Raw genomic sequence first — 20,831 nt, 5'->3', positions numbered from 1 at the left:
CAATAAAAATAGATTTTTTTTTAAGTGCTGAAATAATTTTCATAAAAATCACGCAATTAGTAAATTATACAGTAAAAAATAAAATGAAAGATTGATCCTGAAGATGAATATAGATGCAGCATAGAATAAATATAAACATACAGGCGGCCTTCGACTTTCGCACATAATTGGTTCCTGAAAATGTGTGCGAATGTTGAATGTTCGAAAGTAGAGGAAAGTAAAAAAATTGAAATTATGTGTATTTTAAAATATTTATTTATCAAATAAATATATGTTTAAAAGGCGTTTAAGAGACATGTTTAAGTGGGGTTTGCGGGTGTTTCCTTTGAAAAGTTATCAATAGTTTACTGTTTTCCACTATTCTTTTTCTTTTCTTCATATAGTATTTTATAACATGCTATGTCTTTATTGATCGCCCTACGCACTTGAGATATGCGTTCTCCATTGGTATCACATCTTCCATAATATTTAAAAAAAATTCAAGATGCGCGAAGGCTTCATTCATATTTTTCATTGTTAAAGAGTTTTCCAAAATAAACCTGTCTCATATACATTAAATATTTGGCTAGAGGAATATTCTTCATCTTCAATAATTTTTGATAATTAGAAAATAAATTCTTTTGCAGCATCTTTATCCGCATCAGCCAATTCTCCAGTAAATTTATTATTATGAAAAGAATACCTCATTTTAAAATTATAAAACCAACCGTTACTTGCTTGAAAAATTGTGTTAAAATCTTTTTTTTCATCTATCCTTCCAATCTTTGTAACTAAGAGCTTTTGCTTGAATAATTGAAATACTCAGAAGGACATCTTTTTGATGTTGGTCATCGATTCATGATGAGTCATCATGAATGGAAAAATCTTTGTCATCATTGATGACAAAGATTTTTCCATTTCATCCATGTTTTTTTTTTGCCGTGTTTTTTTGGAAACATATCTTTAAAGATTGTGGAAATATATCTTTAATTTCCACAATTTTGAATGTATTCCGTAATAATATTTTTATTTTGCAAAATTGAACATATCATAGACCTGTTTGTGTCATACGAGCGTCGGATTGAAACAAAAGATTCTCTATCTTTGTCTCGAATCGTATGAAGTTTATGAGTCCTTGATTTTTTTTTGTTCGTATCAACACCGTTTTTCCGTTTCTCGCTCATGTTTATAATTTTTTTTTTTTTAAATTAAATTTTAAGAAAATATTTTTTTTTCTGTCCATGTCATGCCCAATATAATTTATATTTTTTAAATAACTTTTTGATAATTTCCAACCATTTTACCTGGACTTTTCAAATTACTAAAATTCGTCATAAAATCTGTCAATCCATCGATAGATTTTGAAAACAATTTTTTGTGCTAGCCATTCGTCAAGTACCCGACTATTGTCAAAGCCCAGACGTGTGAATTGTTATATTTGATTCTCAATCTAAAGTTTTGTTTTTAAATTTACATACATATTTTCTTTAAATAAATTAAATAACTGTTTTTAACTACAGCCGACTGCTAATAAAGAAAATTATAAAATCAACAGTAGTGATGACAAAAAATTATACTTTTATAATTATAACGTGACTGATGATGATAACTTATTTGATAAAAAAAACATTTACGTTACTATGAAAATAATATTTTTTAAAAAGTAAAATATTTCCGATAGTGAAAGTGATAATACCTAGTGAGTTTTTGCCTATGAAATAAAGTCGCAAACATTTATTTATTGACGATGACAATGAAGAAACTGAAAGAAGCGCTTGTAGATTATCTTAATGCAATTGAGTAAATGTAAATAGTAGCGATGAAATTCTGGAACAATGACCATTTTTCTTAGGCAATGAGTCAGATTTTCAGAAGACTATGGACTTCTTTCATTTGTTTTTCACGTATAAATTAATTAAAAATCTAAAACTACTTTCATGCGGATAATTTACTTTTCCAAAATATATTTAACTAGTAAAAATATGTCTAACAAAAGCAATAAAAAATAAACAGAAGAGAAGTTGTAACCTATAGGTAAATGAACATTTGCATGGAAGGACAAAAACATCATCGTGATGTGCACTAAACGTGGCTTATCAAATAGGTACTATTCCTATATTATGTAAAGAAAAACAAACAGAAAATCATAATTTTATATGGAAGATTAGTTCGAAAAAATCATACGATGGACAAATATAACCAAACATCATATATGTAAGTAATTGTAATGTAAATACATAAAAATCGTTGTGTCTCATATATCAAAGTACTAATAAGAACAATAAATTTCATACGATTAAAAATATATTGAGAATCATTGCCATTGTGTGAATTACAATAGAGCGAAACATTCTTGTGATTAATTGTGCGCAGTACTCAGTGGAATCTAGTTTTGTTTGGTGGCAGCAGCTTATAGTAACACAATCCTTTAATCCCATCAGATGTGACCTTTGGATGTAATATAGCCTTAACGATGGCCAGTACTGATAATCTTAGCCTATTATACTGAATCCATTTTCATTGTCAGTGGCGTATTCTGAGCAAAAATTCGTGTTCTTTGTTTCAGTAACGGGTCACAAGCTCAATTGATGTGGCACCCAAATATCAGGCTTCTTGACCATTCCAAGCTTTTGTAAATGTCTCTGAACAGTAATGTCTAGACTCCTTTGATTCTACCGTTTTATCTGTCTGTAATGACAGGTCACCCGGTGCTAGATCCATCTTTGTCATTAAAATATTTCCCTCTAAATCTCCGAAGATAAGCATATCTTAACAGTGTATTAAACATGTAAAACATGATTGTTATGAATGTGCTGAATCAGAGCAAGTGGAAGTTGATTGTTGGATTATAAAGGTTGAATTAAATTGGGGTCAACTAGGAATTAAAGTCATGATAAGGTCAACTTTTTTATTTATTCTTTCAATTAAAATGATTAAAATTAATTGAAATTAAAATTAAACTTTTAAATGGATCTTACATATCTAGTTACAATATTCGTAAACTGATTCAGTGCCACTCTTAACTGTTGTTTAAACTACTATTGGAGAATGAACGTACGCTACATGTTCTGTATAATGATCGCATAAAGCGAGTCGCTATGTCGAATAGGAGAAATATCGGTCTTTACTTCTAGACCGCTGCACTGTATACATACTAAACAATAATAATTATCAATTTTGAAACAACAAGTATTATCTATGTCGATTTTCGAAAAAAAATTCTAAAACGAAATCAATAATTCAATAATTATAATATATATTAAACGTAACATGCTTAATTTTAACTTTTTTTTAATACTTTGCTTCGTAAAAGCCTCGTGGGTGAAATTAACAAATATTTCGAAATTGTAAGCCTTTGACGGCCAAATCATTAAAGCGACGATAAAAATTAAAGTATAAATTTCACTTTACAGTAATTTTTGTTTATATAGTAAATACACAATAATAATCGATCCTAGGTTTGCAACTATAAAATGATAACTTATTACGTACATTTACAAATACAGAAACGATACGCTGAAAGCCGAAAGCGAAGTTTATTTATATATTATTTGCTCAACACTCGGCGTATCAATGTTAACATTTTAAATGTTAAAAAAATACAATTAACAATACAAATTAGTGTACACATATAAAAAATAATGTATATTTACGAATAATAGGTAGCGATCAAAAAAGAGATTAAACGGTTAATATGAGATTCTGTAGAATACGTATCAATACATATATATATATTTTATATTAATATAATAAGTAAGGATATATTATTATGTCATTACGTAATTAGTTGTTCATTGTATACTATATGCGTACGATAAAATAAGCTACAGCTGTAAAATTAAAACTAAACTTAAGTAGTCTAAACACAAAAAATACTATGCAAATGTTGCAGCAACATCAAAAAATTAAATATGTCAAATATTAATAAGTCCTTGTGGTTTCTAACCGTAAAATACTGATCTTTACACGACAAAATAACCGTCTTAATCGTTCATAGTTACACTGAAACATCCGGAAATGTTCATTGAAATAAATCGGTAAATCATCAAAAATTTACGACAAATCCCTTCACAATGTTTTAATTTTGTTATCAATAAATTTCTTTTTATATGTTTAAAAGGCAACGCTAATATTTCCATTTTCTTTAACCGTTCGAAAAATATTATTTTAGCCTAAATTAGAACTTTCACCAAACGTGTTCCGCGCACGATTCTTTGCTCAAACACAAAATACTCCAATAATCCAAAGAACAGTATAAAAATACGATACTATCACACCAATCATCAAAAAATGATTTCATATATTTAGATATACATATGACATGTAATATATTTACATATAAAGGAACACTTGCAGTTATTCTTATTATCCTTCTTTATCTTAGCCCCCCGTTGTGACGACAAGCTAAATAGCGGCACATGGCATCTGAATAAGGAATTATTACTTCATTCGGAAGACTGGTTGCATCAGATTCATATTTTACATTTATAAAACGCGTCAATTTCTATTTACTCAATGTTCCTGCTCTGTGGTTCGATATAAATAAGAGAAAATCAGTGAGAATTCGTCATTAACACAAACATAGCCTACTCAAATTGAGAATACTTTGTAAAATAAGGAACTGTAAAAAAACAAAAATGTTTATAATAAAGACGAGTTGAAAAAGACTAGAAAAACAATACATTTGGTGAGCTATAAATAAATAATAATAAAAAATATAGCAGCAAATGTTTAACCCTTTGACTTCAAAGTAGTGCTTTATTATAATAGAGGAATGGCAGAACCAAAAACTATATTTGATATATACGAGAATAAATCAAATGAAGATAAGTGCTGTAAATCGGCAGCAGTGTTACATATTAAACAGCACAGCAGTCGCTTAAAATGGCTGAAGCACTTGAAATTCATTGAAAAGTGAAAGTTCAGTATGGTGACACATGTCTTATCGCTCTAGCAAGTGTACGAATGGATTTTGAAACAGCGAAAAGTTCTGTAACACTCTTTTCGACCAGATCAAGCACACATAGATCTCATCAAAAATCATTTGACTTTCCCTCATATTAGTGGCTTTTTGGGGGCAAAAGCTATAATCCATATTGACTGCAGAAAAAAGCAAATGTAGTCATAACACACCAAATTTCATCAATCTTAATAAGTCATAAGTCCATATTCCTAATTGATAACATAATTTTATGATCAGGTTTGATTCTATATTGTGGAATCGAATCTGATTATGTAGCAGAAATTAAATGAACTTATCGATATTCATTCTATTATTTTTCTACGCAAAATGTCAAGTTTTAAGTACAAAATCATTGCTGATTTGTTGGAATACAAAGAAACAATAAAAGCCAAAGGGTTAAATGCCGTGCAATTTAGTTCGCTAGTTGCCAAAATGCGTTTGCTGCACAAACGTCGATAAGCAAAAAGCATCACCTTTTTAGTTCCTCAGAGGTAAATATACCGCCGTATTCTAGATACATACTAAAGGTACAAAAGATAAACATGTAATATGAGGGTCAACACAAAAATACAATATATATGTATATATAATCATAATTGCACTATAATACTAAACGTTAAATACAAATTCAGGTCGGACGAAATAAATATTATATAAAGATGATATGCAAAATAGATTATAGGAGCTGGCGTCGCGTCGTCAACGACGACTTCTACGGTGCGTTTAGAATGGATCGCTCTACGAAACAGATTTATTTTTTGTTACAGTTATATATAACAAGAAACTAACGTATATGGATAAATATATATAAGTATATATTTATATGGCGTGATATGCCCGGTATACATTATTAAATATATATTTTTCATTGAAAAAAAATGCCTACTTTTTAACCCTATTCATCCTCTTTCACCGGCTCGATAGTGCATTCTCCAGCAGTGGATATGTTCACTACCTCGTTAACTTCTTTCAGAGTCGTATTCGGCACTTTAGAAACCGTGCAATCGCCCACTTTCACGGGTATTTGCACGCTATCGTCGTTTGACGTCAAATTGGTTTCTACTGCGTTGTCACCGACCTCTTCCTTGTCTGATGTCAAATCAGTGACGGCCATTTCAGTATTGTTTGACTTAGAGCTGTCGTTAGTGTTGGTCGATTCTATAGATTTGCTGGTGTCAGTCGCTGTGCTTTCCGGAGTTTGTTGTTTCATCAATAGTATAGGTTTGAGTTCTTGCGTCGGTAGCTTGTTGCCGGCGGTCGCCACGATCGGGTTAGCAGTCGCGATCATGATGCCAGGCGTGCTCTGAGCGACGGCGGTCGTCATGAGGTTCACAAATTTAGCGCTGTCCATCATCGGATTTATCTGTATCATGTTTTGGTAAGCCTGCGCGTAGTTCGTAGATAGAATGTCTGTCAAGTAGCTGAAATCTCCGTATGGAAGATTTGACACGTTGTAATTTTCTACGGGTTTGTTGGAAGAACCGTCTGATGGATCTAAAAAATCAAGATAAAATTATGTAAGTAAGCATTTCAAATGTTCAATAGAACAAAGCTATTAAAATATAAAACGTTCAATGTCAGCGAATATAAAAATAAACACAGTGGCACTCTGGCCATTTTTATGAGACGAGCAACAGCGACTATATGTATCAATGTTTACCTAATTTGATAATTTTTGGCGGACGTCCCCTTTTCTTCTTGATTAAAGGCATAACGAGGGGCAATGGCTTTTTTCTCGGTCTTCCTCGCCCCCGCTTGATCGGGTAGCCGGAAGCGTCTAAGTAATGATTGCCTAGCAGCGATGAATCAGATGTCGACGGAGTGCCCAGTATCGATAAATTCATCTTGGAACTGAGATCGCCTAGCATGAGGCTAGACTGATTGCTTTCGCTCAATTCGCTCATTGCCGACGAGTTCAAATCAACCATGGAATCGGACTGGGATCGCGGCGCGAGCAGCACGTCTCCGCTAGACGTAAACATCAACTGATGGCGTTCGCTATGTCCCATGGAAACCATTCCTGGTATCATCGTTTGACCGCTAGTTTCTTTCTTGACTTGTTTATTGAGAGAAGCGGGATCTTCGGCGTTAGGTCGACTCGGTAAAACGTATTCATCCTGCAAATCGTTTATAATTAAGTAAGATTCAAAAACATATATTATTTGTGTAAAACATACTTTTTCACAGATTCGTAAATGCAGTTTCAGTTTATCGCCTCGCGTAAATGTCCGTCCGCAAGCTTCACACCTGTAAGGCCTTTCTCCGGTGTGCGTTCTGCGATGACGGGCCAAATGAGACGAACGACTGAAGCTAAAATATTAAAGACGATTTAGTGAGAGCCGAGCTACTGATGGAAACGATAGCATATGTAAAGCGAATCCGATGGTAAAGATTAGTCTTTCGTTGCCCATATGCAATCACGATTACCGTTTCGCTGTTCCGATTGTCACACTGATACATACAAAAAAATGATAACAGATGACAGAGCACACACAACGAAACGGTACAGCATACAAAAAAAAAAAAAAAACACCATGGATTATGTGTAAAAAGTAAATATGCTGGTGAAAATCAGTTAATTGCATGAATTATAAATATCGAATGAAGTGTTTCACAACATACAAATGAATGTATTATTAAGTAATAATTTCAACTCTTTGGGCAAATAGTTTTATGATAAGCAATGCACATTTTGTAAAATAACCCTTTGGCCGCTGTGCAACAAGAAGTAAGCAAAAATTGCCAACTAAATATTTAACAAAAAAATATATAAATATACACTTTGTCAATGTTTGCCTACTTTGTTCAAAAATATTATTGCACAGCATCCATGAGATTAAATTCCAAAACTATTTCTTTAATGCAATATGTATAATATAACCGTGTATTATGTTTGATTTGTGGTGTTAGTGCGAGTAAAATACAAACAAACGTTGCCTTTCCTAGAATACAACAAAAAATTATAAAACATCAAGAAACTAAACCCAAATACCAATCTTAAACATTTAAACACCGAGAAAAGTACAACACACAATAGTAATAGAAAACATCAAGATGTGCCAATTGAAAAAAAAAATACAACAAGAAGTGAATATGTATGTGTGTAAGATTTAGTACGTAAATAATGCGGTTTCAACAAATACTTGAACTCGTGTTGTCCCTCGATACCATCTGATGAATACCATGAACGATTGTGTATGTTTTTACATGTGCATGTGGTGAGCAATCACATACGATTTAAACCAAAAATGCATTTTGGACATGATCACCGACACCAAACAGATATGACAATGTACAGTGATTCTCGATTATGTAATGTTAGTTGCATTAAATTTAGTGAGCACGCAATTGTAAAATTTGAAGCAGTTTCGATGAACATGTGTCGTGAATTTGAGCTTTAGAAGGTTAATCGATTGATGATATCGCAGCCCAGACCATCACGAGGATCACTGTATTCTATTTGCGGATATCACCGACACCAAACAAACATCAAAGATAAACAAACGACAAAACACACAAGAGTTCAAAGAGATTAAATGATTAAAACGACAATGATCCGACACATTTATGATCGAAATAAATATATAACAATAAATACAAAATTGAAATGATTGATGCCGAAACTGAGCTACTCGAATAAATTTTTCCAAAAACTCCTCAAGACGAATAGAAAAAAAATGTTAAAAATCAATATGCAATGCCAATTTTCCAAAATCATTATTTTTAAAAAATAAAATCAAAACAACTGCAAAATAAATATACATACTTGTGTATACACCGAAAATTAAAATATACAACATCCACATAGACGGTTTTATAAACATACAGTAATATATATCTATATACGAACATACGTTATCGATTTGGTTTTCACATTGGCGATGCACATTTTTGAATTTTTTTTTATAATATTTATTTTATTATGTTATTGCACCTGAAGGGGCAGTCGATGCACTGGAATGGTCTTTCCCCGGTGTGGATCTGTCGGTGTCGTGTCATGTGGAATTTCCGACCATAACTGCGAGTAACATAACAACCATATGCTATTATAAAGCCACATAATATGAGGCATTCGGAATATTAACGGCGAACTCAACAAAAGCATGTTTCGAGATAATCGACTTCAAGGCTCTTTAAGCGTTTGAGAATATCAAGGACGAACTAACCCTCAACCAGGTACGATAAAAAAAAATTAATACGCTGGTAACTGTCGGGTTGCTGAGTGGTCCGCCACTCGGCAACATTACGCATGGCATGTTGAGTTCTCCCTTAATATTCTGACAGTTTTGATAAATTTCCGAAATCCAACCCAAATAGTGCAACCGTAATGCAAGATTGTATTTTATTTAATAAATATTTAGATTCATTTGGGAATCGACTATTAAAGATTAAGAAATAAAAAAAAATGACTGTTGAGTTCGCCCTTAATATTCTACATAACAGAATGTAATGTAAACCGATCATTTTTTTTATACATAATATAGAAAGTGAGTTACAAAAAAAGAGTAAAACAACAAAAATATATATATATGTAAATAAGCAAATAACGATCGTCGACATAGTCGAGAGACGTGGCGTGTGCCGTGAGTTGAAATCATCAGATAGACATTCACGTTTTGTATGTTATTCAGAAGACATCATACTGCTCTAATTAAATGTATACCAGGGAGTATCAAAAAAATTCGTACAACTGAATTGACAATTGTTAGGAAAGTATTTTTTCAGTAGCAAAGACTAATTTATGATTTCAGCAACTAAAATTTCAATACACTTCATCTGACGATGCTCGAATGTCATTTTTGCCAGTAAGATTATTATGGATCATATTCATTAATGACGGACGGCTCTCAACTTGATTAATAGAGCACGGTAATATTCTTTATTTGATTTCGTTTTCAAAATTATCCACAAGCAAAATAAAAAAATTTGGTTTCGAGAATCCTCTTCCCTCCGCCAGATGCTAAATAACGGATTCAGGCCACGGTTGGGGCAGTTACAGTCGACATAAGTGCGCACCAAACTTTGCCCTTAATTGGTCAGGTTGCCATCGCCGGGGCATTCAAACTGCTGTCAAAACTAAACTATGAGACGTTTCATACTCATATTTTGATATGACACTATAACCAACTAAAAAAATACTTTCTATGTCACTTTTGCTAACTTTTTGAAACCCCCCCCCTCGTATATCAGAAGCACAGTGTAGCTATTTGTACTTATAAATAAATTATACTTATATACTAAAAGTACGTATATATAATACAACTGTATATATTATATGTGATTTTTAAAAATTTAAACATTTATTCAATAAACGCAAGTTTAAACATTATAAATCAAAGGTTGACCACATAACATAAATCATTTTTATTGAATACATACATAGTTCATAGCATAGTCAATTTTTCTTCACATACCAAAGGTGTCGACTCGAATGTCTAAAAATATGAGTTTTCTATTACCTTGAACTTTTCGATATAATTAAAAAGGGTATATTAATTATTACAAGTACAAAATTGTAATTAGTGGCGCAAATAGTATGACTCTATAAGAAAAGCCTGATATTTTTACGAATGATAACCTATGTAAGAGGGGTCTCGATAGTTGTATAGCACAACACTAAATAATGGAACGCTGTATTCCTCTAGAGTGAAAATAATTGTGTTGATATTTTTTGCAAAACAAATTAAATGTGATCCAAACGCTGAATTTTGGCAAAGAGTTTGCAACTGTCAGGCACCCATTGAGTGAATAATCAATCTAAATCCCATTTGCTGTGTATTCAAACAATCATAAACCTTAAGACAATTTTTCAGTAAAAATAATCATAAGTGACAAGATGCATTTACGTATATATACGATATTACCATACATATACGGCAGTCGATCTTACAGTTTTGAGGTACCCCAGATAATTATATTTATATACATAACTAAAGAAATAATCAATAAAAAAACATATTTATACGATAAATTTTATAATTTAATTTAATGTAAATGATACCAATAAATTAAAGAGTACGAAATAAATGAGCATTACAAAAAATATTTTGTATTAATTTTATAAAAAAATATCGAGAGCCTTTGAATTAATATAAAAAAATCCACCAAAACCGAATCATACATGTGTATAAAAAAATATATAAAATTTATTAATAGAAAAGTGTTGAAATAGATTATTGAAACATACTAATAAAAAATAGTGAAATAAAACAAAGCAATAAAACGTTGAAAATCACTCATTTTTATCTATAACTTACTATTTATGCACTAGAAAATAAAAATAAATAAAACAACAGAAATAATTATGGAAAAGTACATAAAATTAACTCACTACTCAAAGGGTCAAAGTTACTTTTTGGGGCGCTGTCTATATTGAAATTGTGATTTGATTCTACTTCTCCAAAGACAACTGTCCATTGCCTGTGTTAGGGATGAAGGACATGTGGTTCCATCAAGACGATGCCACCGCACACACAAAGCTAAAGATAGGAAATCGGGCAAATACTTTTTGCGCCACTTTGCACAATGTCTACGTAGAGTATTTAGAAATAAAGCTAAAGCTCGGTAAACACAATATAACAAAAGACATAATATAACAAATTCATGTAACCTGTTGCAAAAAGTTACGCAGCGTAAACAGCTATCGTTCAATAGCAAGTTATATAGTCATATTTTGTTTTAGTGTGAACAGCTTTAGAATCGTAACTATTACGGCTATTTAATAATAAACAGCATAAAAGTGAAAAAAATAGAAAATAAAAAAATCATTATTTTTCTTGTGACTAATATGTTACAATGTTATTGTGGTTGTTCCTTTGATTATTGACATTCATAGAAAAATATTGAGTTTTCAATAATAACAAATAAGTACATTTTGCAGTGCCCCAATATAAATATAATTAAAAACATTTAAAAAATCTCAAAAATCTCTCACCTCAAGCCGCACAAATCACATTTATAAATTTTGTTATCGAGTTTAGGTCCAGGTCCAGGTTTAGAGTCGCTGCTGTCATATTCATCTTCTTGTCCGGGTGCAGATTCGTACGCCGTTTCTACCAGTAGATTATTTTCATCCGATGTGTCTTGAAATATTGAACATAATAAATTAAATATAATATTATTGGACGAGTTGATGATCTTTCACTCGGTGCATTTAAATCCTTCTCTCGACCTCTTATAGAATAAAAGCATTTGTATCATCTCATATCAATAATATTTTTAGATGAAGACATTTCCACATAAGAATTAATTAATATAAAGATACTTGCTACGGATCAGATAGATAAAGTAGCAAATAACATTTTAACAACGTCAGCAACAACTGACTCTTAAGCTCTCCATTTGATGAGAATAGCGAAAATATTAATTTCTATCATCCAGGGCACATAAAGATTGAAAAAAAATCAGACTATAAGTATTATTCTTTAAACATACCAACAGCTGAAGAATCGTCGTCTTCTATCACGGTCACATTATCGTCCCGAGTTTCTCGCAAATCGTTAAAGCTGACGCATTTCAAAGTGCCTGTAGATCCTTGGTTCGACTGTTTCACAGCGACACCGCCCGTCACAGCTTAAAACCAAAACATGTTCATAATCTTTGCATAACTGAATAATTACAACAAAATACACAATATTTACCAGATATTATGACTTTACTAATTGCGTCTTCGCAATCGCCGGACGTAGAATTCGCTGGATCGGGGGCTTTGATTGTGAGCTTGACATTTTTCTTCGCCTGCTTGCTTTTGGATAGAATCCTAGGAACCGTCGGAGTGTAATCATCGTTTATTCCCACCGACACTCTTTTCTTGCCCTTGAATCTGGTATCGCGTCCGTGCGGTAATTCTTCATTATCGGCCATCTCAGTTTCGCCACTGTCACTTTCGTACATCTCCGCATTCATATCGCTAGTTTCATCATCGGCTACTTTAGACTTTCCGTTGGAAGATTTTTTCTCTTCCAATTCCTTAGCTGCCGCCGCCAAGATATTTTTAACAGCCGTCGCAGTATTCGGCGGCATCGGATCGTCTTTACGCTTTCTTTTCTCCGCTTGGTTCTGATTGAAGGCTGCATTTTTAAGCATCGACTGTTGATACATATGTATCTGTTGCAGTCTGTCTGTGTTTTCGAAGGAGGCGGACGGGTGAGAGTCCCCGGATCCATAAAGGTTCTCTTGAGCTTGGCTGGAGTTGTACGATGTGGGATATTCGTTGAGATTAATATTCAAAAGACTGGACGCGTCCTTTCTTAGTTCGTATGCCAAACCTCGAACTTCTAATTCGGACGCCGTATGCATGAGAGACTGGAGATCTATCTCTTGCACGTCCACGGATCCCTTATACATGAACTCGACGAGTAGATTAATCTCGGCGTACGGGATGCCTTTGAGTATGATGACTGGATGTTTGCACGGATTGTCTCTGAATATCTGTTCAAAGTACGGACTGCACGCTGACAGAACCAGCTTATGAGCTCTGATGGCGCCATCTCGACAAGACAGAGTCACGTCAGCCAAAGCCGAGGACGAATATATGGCTGTAAAGAGCTGACTCAGGTTTTGAAGATGATTATTCCACTTCAAGTGAAACGTTTTCTCGCTTGTTACACCCTGCATCTGCAAATTAAAAAAAAACATAGTTTTAAAATAAATTATATGTAAATATTTTATACAATTTAATTTTACGTTTCATTGAAAACATTGAAAAACACATTGAAATTATTTCAGTTCCTTATAAAACGGAGTAGCATTGTGGAAACTTATATGTTTCGATGCACTGCAAGAAAAATCAATTAATAAATATTAACACATTTACGGCAGGGAAGCCAACTATTTGGCTATATACAATAAATATCTTAAATAGTTTTTAATTTGAAAATTGTAAATATCACAGGTTAAACAGTGGCTTGTTAAAAAGAAAAATAATGGGAGTTTATGTATTCTGTATTTAAATTGGAGCTCTTTCCTAGAATTTCATTACTTGTTAGCCATAAATCAGATTTTTTACGAGAAGGATAGGGTCTGCTTTTCTTATCATTATTATTTTTGCATATTCTTTATAATGTATATTTAATATAATATTTTACGCATGTATGTGTACATATATTTTCAATCCAATTTGTTTACTGTTGAGCAATACATACAAAATATTGAGATCATTCGTATTATACTTGTGGTTGCTGTTATTAATTTAAAAAAAATTTTATTCATTTTAAGTTCTTATATGCATTTTTGCTACTTGTTTATTATCAAGGCGCCACACTCAAATTTGAGTTACGAAGCGTCCATTTGCTGTTTAGACCCAAACCTAATCTAAACGAATATAAAAACGGTATAATGGTTCATTTATATAGGTTAGGTTTGAGTTTGAACAGCAAATGGACGTTTCGCAACTGTTAAATTTGAGCGTGGCACCGTGATAATAAACAAGTACCATATATATTTATATATTTAATTACAAATTTGTTCGAATGAACCAAAAAATAAATTAAAAATTATAATTATTATTACATTAGACCAGTCATGATAACAGAAAAAGATGTAATTTATACTTACGAACTGGCATAATAAAACTGATTATTAAATAAAATAATGACCATTTAATATAAATATTTTGGTCAGTAGTTTTAGTAAACGGTCAGTCGTTATGCTGTCGGTGATTATATTAATTAGTTAAAAATTATTTAATCCTTTACACGCCAGCGACTTTTTAGTGAATCACCTGTTATTTTTCGTCATGGGTCAGTATCTCTATCTAGAAATAAATATAAAATACTTGGTATACTGATAAATGAAGCTAGTACAATATTCTTTATTAATTAAATAAATATAATTTGTAAACAAATCGTTTACTTGTTTTAAAAAAATAATTTGTAAAAAAACACAATCAACAAATGACACACTGGTGAGTCGCTGGCGTTCAAGTGGTTAATGGTTTGTTTTGGTCTTTTGCTTTGTTATATTTTGACCGAATGTAATGAAATAGGTATGATACATAATTTTATACAGGGTTTCGAACCGTTGTTTTATTTCGGTTCAATTAAAAAAAATATATCAGTTTGTTTTTCCTTCTGGAAAAAATAAGTTTTTTTCAGTTCAGCTCGAGTGATCGAAAATATTAAAGGACACTTAAAAAGGTCGTTTAGGAAAAAAATTTTCAATAAGGGATGCTGCGGGAGCTAATAAAAATGTTTGAGGAGGTCGCCTGGTCCCTGTCAATGTGTTAATGCGAACCGAAATAAACCGATATTTTTTTTCAGTTCAGGTCCAGTTTTTGTTACACAAAAATAACGTTTTTTCTGGTTTCCAGTTCAGTTCCGGTTTGAAGCCCTGATTTTATACAATAAGCACATTATGTATTTTAATAAAAAAAATGTTTTGATGCTGTAAATTTTACTGTCAAAAAGTTACTGACTAAAAAATAGCAATTTAATTTTTTGGGAATATAAATACTTTTACCGGGAAGCGAGGTAAATTGATAAAAAAAAAATTGAGAAGAGGTATTGAACACTTTATCAATACCTCTTTGCAACGAATTCTTTTAGGAAGAAAAAATCCGAGGATTTACCATACATAAATGCGCAATCAATTCGTTTTATGGAACAAATTATTTATTTTAATGCACATACCTCTCAAAAAATTCTCTGTTAAATAACACCATTTTATATTAATTGAGACGTAGATATTATTTTTTGCGGTATTTTATTTTGCCGGCACATTTGGTTTATTGGAGTTGATGTACTAGAGGAGCCTGGAGGATCGGCAGAAGCACTTTTTGAACTTCGTTCCAACAATGAATTTGTAATCAATGCAGATCTATTATCTTTTTTATTATTATGAATCAAGAGCTAACAAAGACTTTAAAAATTGTGATGAAAAAGCCACTGCCTCCGCAACAACTCATCTATGTGAACAAGGATTTTTAACTCTAATGAAAAAATAAATACAAAGACAAGAATAGACTGACCCCGAAGACAGCATTCAAAATTACTTTGATATAAAAATATATTTTTTTAAGAACTTGAAGAGAAAAAGTTATTATTACAGTAAACCCTATTCCAATATAAAGTGCAACATTTAAATATTTTTTAACTTGAGAGAGTAATATCAATCTAAACAAATATATATTGGAGTAATAGCTGAAGAAAGTTCCTTGACCCTTGCTTTCGATGAAAGCCATCTTTTCATCTATACTTATCAGCCTGACATTCGACAATTATGCTAACTAAAAGAGTCGGCTCTAAACCATTATAATAAAAACTGACCATTCAATATAAATAATACCGCTATCTCTATATGTATTATATAAAAATGTATGTGTATGTTCCGGTGTAACTATGGAACCCATGAACCAATTTTAACCAAACCTGGTACACATATGACTTACTATCTGGAAAAAACACCATGGGGTTAAACATCCCTAGGCCACTAGGGGTGGGGTGGGAAAGGGATGACATGTAAAAAACGATATTGGAGTCGAATCCATAGTTTTCGGGGTCACTGAGATGAATAGTGACATTCCGGAAGCCGTTCAAGTCCAAGTTAACTCACCATCAGCACGGGGAGGGGGTAAGAATGGGAGAAAAATAAACTGGCAAAAATGATAGATGTTAGTGCTGAATCAGTAGTTGACATGAATCAGTAGTTGACATGAATCAATAGAATATTGGGATAAATAATCAGCCAGTCTACATTAAAAATACTGACCAAATAAACATAAGACTCGCTTTTAAATGTAGGTAGTTATATTTTCATTTTTTAATTCATACTAAATTTTTGACCACTGTTCAAAGATTATTTGATACTTTTTATGACTTTGTGGTAAAACATATGTGAGCTCATTTTTAGGTCTTGCACACTCTAATACTTGAATGCTTATTATTGTATAGAAAATAAAATTCAAAGTAGTTTAAATATGCTACTCTAAACCGTTTAAGATGGGAATTTAAGTTGTCAAGCTTCAAACATTACTGGTATTCTAAAATTAAATTGGGAATAAAACAAACACGAACTCCCTATTTTGAACAATCCGATGTTTCTTCAAACTGAAAGTCAGTTCAGACTAAAGAAAATTAATATATGCAATAGCTAAAGATTATACGCTTATTAAAATAACGTAAAAAAAACGACAGCTTTAAAATATTAATTCTATCTTACATAATTGGTTTTAAATTCATTTGTTAAAAAGTTGAATTATATAATATTTAAAGCAGCATTTTACATTGAAATAAAAGAACAGCAATGGCCGAATTGAATATGTATAAAGAATATGTATAAAATGGCGCGACTCGCGACCGGCGTCCGACGCCGCCAAGAGCTAGCAGCGGCGAACATAACCTCAAACGGCGACGGAACAGTAGGACGAAGGGAAGGGGCTACCTTTGCGGGGCGCCGCTCGACGGCATCCAGGGCTGCGCTGGGAGGGCGGAGGCGCTTCGGCGGCGGCCGCGACAGACGCTAGTGCGGAGGGCGCGGGCGACCACGACCCCCCACCACGACCGCGATCGATATACGAGCGGGGAGGGGCGCTGCACACATATGCACGCGCGCACACACGCGCCCGCTGCACGTAAATAAATTATTTTAGACGCGCGCACTCACACACGCGCGCGCGCACACTCGCTCGCTCGCACTCGGCGGCCGCCGTGTTTGTCAGTGCGCGAGTGTTGGTGCGCGCCGGCCCGAATTATATTTGTATTTTAATATACGTACAATATTATTATTTTCGGATCACTGTGCGCTCGACCGGACGCGGTTAAAAACGAGGGGGGGGGGGCTATGGTCGTTGGCCCCCTTGTTGAAATTAATAAAAAACGAAAATTCTCACTACGTAGCTTGAATGACGATTATAAATAATTTATAATACATATTTTTTACTTCCTCTAGAAACTAAGCTATAACATCTGTTTTGGCTTATGTTATTGGATAGAGGGGGATTTCGACCCTAGTGATTTATTTTAAAATGAACGAAAAAAAGCACACTAGATTTTTTGATAAAAGCTATAAGACAATATATTTATGTCACTAAATGAATATGGGCGTCCACTTTGTGTAAATTGACATGAACAAATAATATCGTAGCCAAATCTGGTATTTGCAATCATGCGTCACCTTCCTACATATTTTTAACATCTTCAATTGATGAGACATGGAATAAAATAAAGTGACCAGACATTCTCCTTTGAGGAGAATTGTCCCTTCAAAAATGTTATCCTCCTTGAGATCATTTCAGTGACGACATATTTTTAGCTCTTACGGTAATCTGTCATCTTTTATCTTCCTCGGATATAAATTTTCAAGATGGATTTTGAATAAAAATTTCCGTTATGACCCTTTCATGAATTTAGCTCAGAAGGAAAAAATCCACGTCAAAAGCAATAAAATCGAGCCATCGCCGTCGCAGTGAGAACGCTCGGTGCCGAGCGTTCCGACTGTAACGGCGCCGACACGACTTTTGAAGTGAATTTTTGACTTCTGCGAAGTGATAATTGTTTTTGCACTCTTCTATAAACCAAAATTTGGTTTGAATATACTTTGCTCTATACTTGTAAAACTATAAAATCGTGCCATCACTATCCTAATAAGAATGATCTGTAAATATATATTATATTGTTAAGTCATTGTGAAACAGCAAAAAGCAGATAAACAATGAACATTAAAATGATTTCTAATAAAATATTTGATTTGACTTAATATAGAAAAAATAATGACTCAAAAAATAATGAATGCTCATTTTACATGGTATAAATAATGTAAAACAACGCACGCATTGCTTATATTAAATTATTTATTTATCATTTTTGTTTTAATTATAATTTACTATCTTCAATAAAAGGCTTCACCCGGGATAGAACAAACTCATTATTTATTAATTATAATTAATTTTATTCATCCTTCTTGTTTCAATACTTGTCTATATACAATAAAAAATGTTTCAATACTTGGCTTTATACAATATTGTTTGTTTCTTATATTTCTGTATTGCAGTAACACCTAATCGATCGTCAGCACATAACTGTTCAGTTCCTTCGGCGGTTTCGTTGACACGTAATCGGTTGTCAATACGTAGGTGACAATTCAGCTCAACTCATAACTTTCATATAAGTTAAAGGTTAAAATAGCACAGTCGACCTATAAATGGTAGCCAGAATGATATGTGCAAATGTCACGTTGCTGCTGTTTACCGTTTGGGAGAAGTTCATGTTCAAGACAGTCAGCTACATATATTTTTGTTTGTTTTACAGTGTAGATATAGCCTAGGCATCAAATATCACTGTTTTCCTTTAATTTTTATGAAAAATATGAGAAGAAAAGGTGTATATTAATCTCAATAATTTGAGTTGAAGGATCATCTGAAATTTATTTTCTTCTGTAGTATAGGAGAACTTTTAACTACTTTTAATCCATTTTATCTGTTAATGCGTAGATTAATCTAAAAATTTTCACTCGTTGCTGTTATTTATTAAGTCAGTTAAAAATATTCGATTCAAATATAATGACCTTAATCGAAGGAAATTATTTTTTCAATAATATTTGCTTCTATAGTTTAACTATAAACTATTTCGTTTGTGAATTATAGAGTAATACACTTGATATACACCAGAATCTTAAAAAATTGTGTCGCTTTCCTTTTCCTTTGCTCTTTCATAAGATTCCTAAAAATCCTAACAATACCTATCACTTAGTTTCAGAAAATGTTGATACATCTTTGCTATCGAGATTAATTATAAATTGGCTATTTAACAATATAAAAAGATTCCCTTATTATTTATGTTTACATCCATTTAAATGAAAATAATGAAATATCTTTTGCACAAGTGAATTTAGTAAGTGAAATTGTGATATACAATTCAGATATATTCATTAAAATAACATATTATTTCAGTTTATTGCTATTGTACACGTATTGCTGCAATGATAAAGAAATATTATATTTCAATAAAATTTACGATTTATCGACTGTGATTCGACTATTCTTTATTTTTGTTCCTCGTGCACGATAAAATTTCATTAAAAGTTTGTCTAGAACAAATTTGTCGTTTTTATACATACCTTTACTATTGAAATATTTATTAAGAAACCGCAATATTTTACATCGATAACTATTCGAGGGCATAACAGGAAATTGGGTTAAAAAATAAAAAAATAATTAATTTGAATTATTACTTTTATGTGGTTTTATTTTTAAAGTATAAAAATATATAATGTGTGATTATAAATAAGTGATTTTTTTATAAAAATAAGTGATTTTTAAGTCGAATTTAATTTCGCATAGATTTTCTTTTAATTATGGAACTACACGGTTCTGTATATTATTTGATAGTATTACGCTTGATTTTTTCAAGCAATAACCGAACTAATTTTACATAAAAATACTGAAGTTTCAATTAAAGAAAATTTTTAAAAGTAAGTAAAATACTTTAAGAAGTTTACTATTAATATCGGTAGTTTATGTGTATCTTGTTAACATCAATGTTGATATCATAGAGTTCTTCTAAATCCATATCCTTACGTTCACTCACTATATTACCCGGAAGGGTTTCGGAACCTCGGGCCTGTCATGGATCCAATTTTTTTTGTCGATGGCGCTAGTTATAAAATATTATTTTCATTTGTAGGATGCATTAGCGTAAATTTTCTTAAACACTGTGGAAAAGTGTAGATCTTTAGCCTAAGGAACAGATGAAAATCACTGATCAAGGTCCAGAGTGTAAGGAGGAGGATTGGATATTATCATTTGAGCTCAAGAACAGTTGTACATATTGTACTGTTAACAGAATTTCGGGTTAAAGTGTTGTTTGTGTGTTCATAATGAAATAAAGTATTGTCAGTAGTAGCACTTTCTTTGCTATTAATGCTCGTATTTTGCAGTTGGACAATATCGACAATG

The 20,831-nt window shown here is 32.3% G+C and overlaps 1 protein-coding gene and 1 long non-coding RNA gene across 4 annotated transcripts; one reads left to right on the top strand and one right to left on the bottom strand.

Annotated features, from left to right (window-relative positions):
* Positions 1–4,515: 4,515 nt before the first annotated feature.
* LOC148229233 (uncharacterized) lies at positions 4,516–17,462 on the bottom strand. Of its 3 annotated transcripts, XM_088198457.1 has the most exons (9): positions 17,321–17,462; positions 12,583–13,558; positions 12,377–12,514; positions 11,877–12,024; positions 8,877–8,960; positions 7,120–7,252; positions 6,603–7,059; positions 5,829–6,436; positions 5,522–5,680 (listed from the first exon to the last, which is right to left on the bottom strand). In XM_088198457.1, exons 2-8 carry the CDS (start codon positions 13,556–13,558, stop codon positions 5,838–5,840), a joined length of 2,535 nt encoding a protein of 844 aa, XP_088054583.1. In that variant the 5' UTR covers positions 17,321–17,462; the 3' UTR covers positions 5,522–5,680; positions 5,829–5,837. The 3 variants fall into 3 exon arrangements, with proteins under 3 accessions (XP_088054582.1, XP_088054584.1, XP_088054583.1); XM_088198456.1 differs by having other exon boundaries at positions 4,516–6,436; XM_088198458.1 differs by lacking the exon at positions 8,877–8,960 and having other exon boundaries at positions 4,516–6,436.
* LOC148229232 (uncharacterized) lies at positions 17,234–19,906 on the top strand. The gene is made up of 2 exons (XR_015811482.1): positions 17,234–17,510; positions 18,929–19,906. It is a non-coding gene; the product is annotated as an uncharacterized LOC148229232 (long non-coding RNA).
* Positions 19,907–20,831: the final 925 nt, after the last annotated feature.

Source organism: Plectrocnemia conspersa, unplaced genomic scaffold, assembly GCF_051122295.1.
Source record: "Plectrocnemia conspersa isolate PC_06_02 unplaced genomic scaffold, ASM5112229v1 ptg000011l, whole genome shotgun sequence".
Taxonomy (NCBI): domain Eukaryota; kingdom Metazoa; phylum Arthropoda; class Insecta; order Trichoptera; family Polycentropodidae; genus Plectrocnemia; species Plectrocnemia conspersa.
The sequence above is the reverse complement of the archived record's forward strand: the minus strand, read 5'-3'. Positions and strand labels throughout refer to the sequence as shown.

Bases quoted from the DNA above. Each gene is read 5' to 3' on its own strand.
- LOC148229233 (XM_088198456.1), bottom strand. From the start codon at position 13,558: ATGCAGGGTGTAACAAGCGAGAAAACGTTTCACTTGAAGTGGAATAAT. The intron at 12,515-12,582 runs GTAAATATTGTG...TTTGGTTTTAAG, and splicing joins TAGTAAAGTCATAATATCTG to CTGTGACGGGCGGTGTCGCT. The intron at 12,025-12,376 runs GTATGTTTAAAG...CAATATTTCAAG, and splicing joins CGACGATTCTTCAGCTGTTG to ACACATCGGATGAAAATAAT.